Source organism: Belonocnema kinseyi, chromosome 10 (genome assembly GCF_010883055.1).
Source record: "Belonocnema kinseyi isolate 2016_QV_RU_SX_M_011 chromosome 10, B_treatae_v1, whole genome shotgun sequence".
Classification (NCBI taxonomy): Eukaryota; Metazoa; Arthropoda; class Insecta; order Hymenoptera; family Cynipidae; genus Belonocnema; species Belonocnema kinseyi.
In genome coordinates this window covers 186416-193299 of record NC_046666.1, presented here as the reverse complement: position 1 = coordinate 193299, position 6884 = coordinate 186416, and the positions used below count along the sequence as shown (strand labels likewise).

General features: G+C 29.1%; 1 protein-coding gene across 2 annotated transcripts; it reads left to right on the top strand.

Moving 5' to 3' along the window:
• Nucleotides 1–164: 164 nt before the first annotated feature.
• Nucleotides 165–6371, top strand: LOC117181691. Of its 2 annotated transcripts, none has more exons than XM_033374617.1 (5): nucleotides 165–256; nucleotides 690–943; nucleotides 5071–5142; nucleotides 5481–5702; nucleotides 6096–6371. In XM_033374617.1, the coding sequence occupies exons 2-5, from the start codon at nucleotides 812–814 to the stop codon at nucleotides 6189–6191; spliced, it is 522 nt and encodes a 173-aa protein (XP_033230508.1). In that variant the 5' UTR covers nucleotides 165–256; nucleotides 690–811; the 3' UTR covers nucleotides 6192–6371. The 2 variants fall into 2 exon arrangements, with proteins under 2 accessions (XP_033230508.1, XP_033230509.1); XM_033374618.1 differs by having other exon boundaries at nucleotides 170–194; nucleotides 695–943.
• Nucleotides 6372–6884: the final 513 nt, after the last annotated feature.

Sequence of the window (6884 nt, the reverse complement as noted above, 5' to 3'; positions counted from 1 at the left end):
CCTTATGTTTCCGGTCTTCTTCTCTTTCTTCTTCTTCTTCTTCTTCTTCTTCTTCTTCACTGAAAGAACCGCGATCGAAGTACAGAGGATGTAATGCGCGCACAGAAGAATTGTGATCTGAACAGTAACTTACTCTGCTCTGAAGTGTAGTCCGGCAAAGTGCTTGAAAGTTATTCTACACGAAACGAATAGCGGTCTCTCCCCACTTATTTTCATACACAACATATACTCGCCCTTTTCCCCATTTTTAGATTTCGTAAGAGGATATATTTTCAAGGGTATTCGGAACTAATTAATTCGGTGTCGTCTTAGTAAAGAAATGTCGGAATGTTTTTTTGCGATTAATCATGTTTCCATTGACCTGCTATAGCACCAACCCACGCGGAAATATTGTGCATACATAGTGTGAAATATTATATATAATAATCATTTTGTTTTATACATTTTTTGTATAAAACTAATGAATATTATATATATAAAATTTCACAAAATATATGAACTATATATATAATTTTTCCACCTTGGAGAAACTTTCATTAATTATTTAAATTTAAATAATAACGACTTTATTTTTATTCATATTTTATTTCTGAATAATGAAAATATTTTCCTAATCGGATTTTTTAAAGCAATTTGAAGTATCTTTATTACATGAATGATTATACCCACGTAAATTTTCCATAAATAAGCGCAGTCGATAAGGAAGCTGTAATAGACTATAAGAAAGTATTGCTATACGAACGAGAAATCTTTCGATGCAATTTCACAGACATTCACAGAGTGTGCATAGTGCAGTGTAGTGTAAAGATTAATGTACAGATTTCTGTGTTCTGCATTGATTGATAGCAAAAAGAACATCATGTCAAATATTACGTCATTAAACATAATTCAGGATTTTGCAAAAGACTATGCTGCGTACTTAAAAGTCGATTTATGTCAAGAGGTAAATAATATAAATAATCCATGCTATATGCTACTGACGACCATTTCATTTATTTCAAAATGTTTTGAATTGAAGTCTGCTTCATTTTAGCGTACTTGCATCATACATAATGACATATGTTCACGTTTGTATACTCACATTTGTACTTTCTTTATATTTTTAGGTTATGTGCATTAAATGTTGTGTATATACGCAGAAAGCCTACATTTGAAGATAAAATACAGTAATAAAAACATTTTGCGCCGAGTAAAAAAATTATATAAAATCGTCTAGATATTAAAAATAACGATTCGCATGTTATAATTTTAAAAAACAGCGAAAAAATTATCAAATAAAAATTGCTAGAAAAATTGTTGGCAAGCTTATACGCATATATGTTACATCGCGATATATAACATTAATTACAAATGAAAATTGTTTCGATCAAAAAATTAATAATGTAGTTTATGTAAATAATATGCAATATGTATTGTCTCGACCAAAGTGTCTCTGTTTAATTGTAAAACGATCCTTTTATTTCTGGATAGAATGATAGAAAATTGTTTTATAACAAAAATTGTACGCAACTCATAAAGTTCTCGAAAAAAATATTTTTTGCCTAAAACATTTTTCTGCAATTGCTACGGATTTGGCAAGAAGGACAATTTAATTATTTTCGCTTCCTTATAGACTCACAAAGAAAGCTTTGTAATGGTAAATATTTCAAAATATTTTAATTCATTTAATCGAATGTTCCTCAATTAAAAAGTATATGGAAGTACATTTTTTAAACCAACATAAAATTTTTAAATCCAAATTATGCAACAAAATTGCACAAGGAGGTCTTAAAATAATTATGTTCGTTAAAAAACGTTAAAAAACTGTTTAAAAAACAAGTACTCAAGAAAATCAATTTGTGGAAAATAATTGCACAAAAAGAGTTACAATAAGAGAAATATGTTTTCAAATAACACTGTAAAGCCGCTCATTAGACAGATATATGATATTTGAAAAAAGAGTAAGAAAACAAACGGAGACATACAAACCTCCTCTCACCTCTTTATTATTTATCCTTTTTATACTACAAGGATCTAACATATTTCGAGGCCTTTCAAGCTTCCTCTTCAGGGAAATTTTAATAGGAAATTAATAGGGAATATAGGCATTTTATGCTAATATTGTGTAAGAAGCAGAATTGAATTTGAAGTTCGTTATTAACACCATTTACATTTTTATCTTTAATATTTCTGAGAATTAATTGTATCTTTATTTTTTATTTAAAAATTTTAATTAAAATCTTAATAAAGCAATCTTGAGAGTTCATTTTACAATTAGTTTGTTTGAAAAATCTCATGAAATTGAAATCCAGAAAGCTTAAATTACAATCTATGATAAAAACTTATCTTTTTGTATTTTATTTTCCTTTCCTGAATTTCAGTACAAGATACAAATTCCTCGTTCTGAAAATTATTTTCAATCACACTGAAAACAATTAAAAATTTTTTTCTTCAGAATACTTCCACTGATTTTAAAAACACGACTTTCTGGTCGAGGGTCCACTCCCGAATTCTAAGAAAAAAAGAGACTGTATTTAAAATAATTTTACAAAATTTTCAAATAAATTTCTCAAAGATTTAATATTTTTATTAAGAAGATTTTCTGATTTTTATTTTCAAGCAAACATTGAATAAATTTATTTTAAATCAGTGTATTCAGAAACACTAAAGTTAATTTTTATAAATAATAAAGTACAATTCCTAAATAATTTATATGTAATATAATTGTATTTTGGTATACACAGTATATATACATATTCGATAAACTTTTTAAAGTATTCGAAGAATCTTCCTTAGCCTACAATTATTGCTGGTGTCAAGGTGGGGTGCTGTCGTATATGGAAAGTCTTTGATTAATGTGATATACATGAAAAAAACCTCTGGCAACCAAGTGTTTAGTTTTTACCGTAATGCCATGATATAACTTTTTACTTAAAATAAATTATTGTTTATTTTATTTTCTAATTATAGAGAAGTAATTTACCTGAAACTCCTGTAAATACAGAAAATTTCACAAAAGCAGTTTATTTTTTAATAATTACATCCCTATCAAAAAGAATGACTGGAAAAATAGACCATTGTGCCTAGATCAAAAAGTGTTTCATTGACCAAGCATCGAACTTATGAGAACGGTACACGGAGAAAACGATATCGCAAGAATTGCAATATATACCGTAATTCCTGCGCTGTATATCGCAATTATCACATTACGATAGCGTAAAGTCGTTATATCGTATATTGCAAGATTTTAATTATATTATTATTTTATTACATTATATATACGAGAGATCTAGTAGTGTCCAAGCGATGTTATTGCATTATAATATCCTATAGCTTTTTATAAAAAGCTCCGGAACCTGCTTGTACGTTATCATATTGCGCTTTATTTCAATACAGAGGTTTTGCGATATCATTGTGCGATATCTTTTTCTCTGTCTAAAAGAACCAAACGTTAGATAACGATACATGGTATATGGATTAATGTCTCTGCTTAATATTTGAAAGTACATTTTTTCAAGCGAATTAAGCTAAAAAAAATATGCAACAACAAAAAATTGTCTACAATTTTCTGAAAAATTGTTCTGCAAATGTTTACACCAAACTCTCGCTTTCAGTTTTCCCGTTTCCAGTCTTCCTAGAACTGCTGGCTCACGCAGTTTCTCAGGGGAGTAGGGCGAGAGCGGTTGCGACATTATATATATGTATTCATATTATTATTATTATTGGAAACGAGTTAGATGGCCCTCACTGTTTACGTTTCTGTCCCCCGAAATCAGTCCAAGGCCATTTGATGGCAACTCCCGATACTTGACTGAAAGCGAGAGTTTGGTGTGTGTGTAGATATCACACTCTTTTGTGAACACGATCATAACTTGAAAACGGTTACAGATAAATTGACCATATTTGGGGGGTTATTTTCACCACTAATACCTAAGAACTGACTGGAGGATTTCTGAAAATGTTTATTACTTTTTTAGCACATCATGATATTTAAAAATGGGGTTTTTATAGTCAAAAATTTTTTATCAATATAATTCAAAATTGGTGCAAGAACATATAAGATTCCTTAAATCGAGACGAATCGATTGACCCATAATATGAATACATTTGATCAAAGAGTAAGCAAGTTATAGTCATTTATAATGTTTGAAAAATCTGTCTTTTTATAGTTAAACTTTTTTCATTAACGTAATTCAAAATAGATGTATAAACGGAAAAGATTCCTTGATGATTTGAGACAAATCGATTGATCTACATATAATATCAATACATATTATTGAAGACCACGGAAGTTATGGTTATTTAAATCAATCTGCAAAATCTATTTTACGCAGAAACTGCTTTTGTTAACATAATCAAATTCATGCAAAAATAGGAAAGGCTCCTTCATTTGAGACATTTTGATTTAAATATTTGTATTTTTACGTTCTCATTTTATTTTGATTTCCTCTATGAGGAAGCAAATATATTTGCTAATTGATCATAATGAGAAAGTAAAGCGCTCATTAAATGAGCACCATAAAATTGTATAAAATACTGCACACAAAGTAGAAACACTCAAGATCGAATTTACAGCTATTTTTTTGTATTTCCTTTCATAACGTAGTTCATTTTCTCTTAAAACTAAGAGTAGCTTTTGCCCTGCCGTCTTTTTGCTTTTGTCGTTTAAACTGTTTATTATTCTTTAATTTTCTTGGCACAATAACACTGAGAGTACTTTAATTAAATCCTTCTTTTCCTATAAAGGATTCCTGAATAACAATGATTAAGGAAGTTTTCAACGCAATTAACGTTTACTAAGTATGTGTTTTTATGATTTTTGCTAATTGTGAATAAACTTCTGTGACCCTAAGCTGTTCGATTTGTGTTTAAAACATTGAAAACTGCCAGTATCATCCAGATAAATACAATAATGTAAAAAATATGCATTCAGTTTTTCATTCGAGCATGCGGGGTTGATGAGCTCAAATTTTTTTTCTTCATAGGGTAATTTAATGAAATTAAATTACAAATTAGTCAAATCTATAGATAAAAATTACATAATTGTTAGTGATGTATTACATAACTCCTAATATTCTTTTTTCATTACAGGCAAAAGGTATTCATGAGGCAATAGAGGATATGCAAATGCGTCTAGAAGAATTCGAGTCCATTATCCGAATGGTTAGAATTAATTTATTTTTCCAATTATGAACCTTGCCAAAAAATTATTTCCTGAATCGAATCTCAAATATAATGATCATAAAAATCAAATTAAAATATATGGCTTTTAGATGCAAACATAAATAATTATTTTTCTTTGTCGTCGTAAAATTAAATACTAAAATAGTACGAAGTCTGTGGTATTCTTTTAATATGTTCATTTAGATATAAAGCACATTATATTTCAGAGTTAAATTACAAAGCAAAAATCTGCAATGCACCCTGCCCTGTTTTTAAATACAACATTATATACATTTTACATACCATATAATAGTGTATTGACGGGTTTACTTCAACAGATTCAATCAGAAAATGCTAAATGCCTCAATAGCTACATTCCTTCATTTCAAATGATGTGTCCCAAAATAATGGAACTTTGCAGAAAGGTAGATTTGCTGGAACGGATAATCTTGAGGGCCAATTATGACTTGGCAGCATTAGAAAGAGATGTTGAAAGCGCTGAATCTGATCTTGGATCCTCCGAAAAGAGATTTGTCATGCTGAATCCACTCACTTTCTTTGTAAGTTGAAAACAAGAGTCTATAATATTTGAGGAAAAATAATCTCTATGCGTGTGAAGGTTATTCAAATTGGGCAAAGTTTGGAAATGTAAATGCGCCAAGCCCGTAATCGATGGCGTTTGACAAGGAAATGATTTGGGAGAAAAAAGTCTATTTCGGTTAATATTTACAACTTGCGCATCACATTTGAAATTCCCCATAATATTTAAATGCGGAAAGTAATGGCAAATTTATGTGATTAATATATACGTATATTTATCCTATTTGTTCAGTTTTTTGCCTTTTATCTCTAATTACATATTATAATAAAAATATATGTAACATTATTTATGTAGTGTAGATATATAGTGACAAATATTATTCATATGAATGAAAGAAAAATCTGTATTTCAGAAAAAAACTGGTGAACCAGCATCACCTCAGCGAATACCTGCAGAATATCATCCACCAAAGATATTTGAAACCGAATCTTTTTTCAACACAGAGTAATGCATGTATATATTTTATGAAGGGAAATAATTACAAGGTTCGTTAATCGATTGCAGTATTGTCAGATTTGAAATTCATATCTCAATTAATGTACATATATATTTTATCAAGTCTTACAGTACATTGTATGTATGTATGTATAAAATATTAAATTGAAGAATTGTACATATATAACTATAACCTGCGCTACGTATTCTTAATTCCTGACTTATTTATTTTAAAATATTATCTACGTTAATGTTTACGTTTTGTTTTCAATACGAGGCAAAAGTGCAAGTTTTTTATCTGTGATTTTGAACTTGATTTACTACACGATTTGCTAACAGTATACAGAAATAAAAGTTAATTTCTACAATACTTTTTAAACCACGCAGGAAATGGCGCAGATAGTGATTGGTGCAATACATATTTTATTCGCTATTCAAAAATAGTCAACATGGCTTTTTAGTGCCAAAAAAATAATAAAAAAAGATGAAAAAATTGAGCATTGTTGCCTTTTAGAGGAAGCAAATTTGTTTCCTTCTTTCAGAGTTTAAATATAAAGTATCGACTGTTTCGAGTTCCTTTATCGTGTATCATTTATGTAAATTATACCACTTTTAATTTTTACCATAACGGGTTTTCTGTGATTTCGTGTGAATCTTGTCGTCTTATTATTTGCCCAATAACTGATTTCGGACAGTGAGCGAGAGC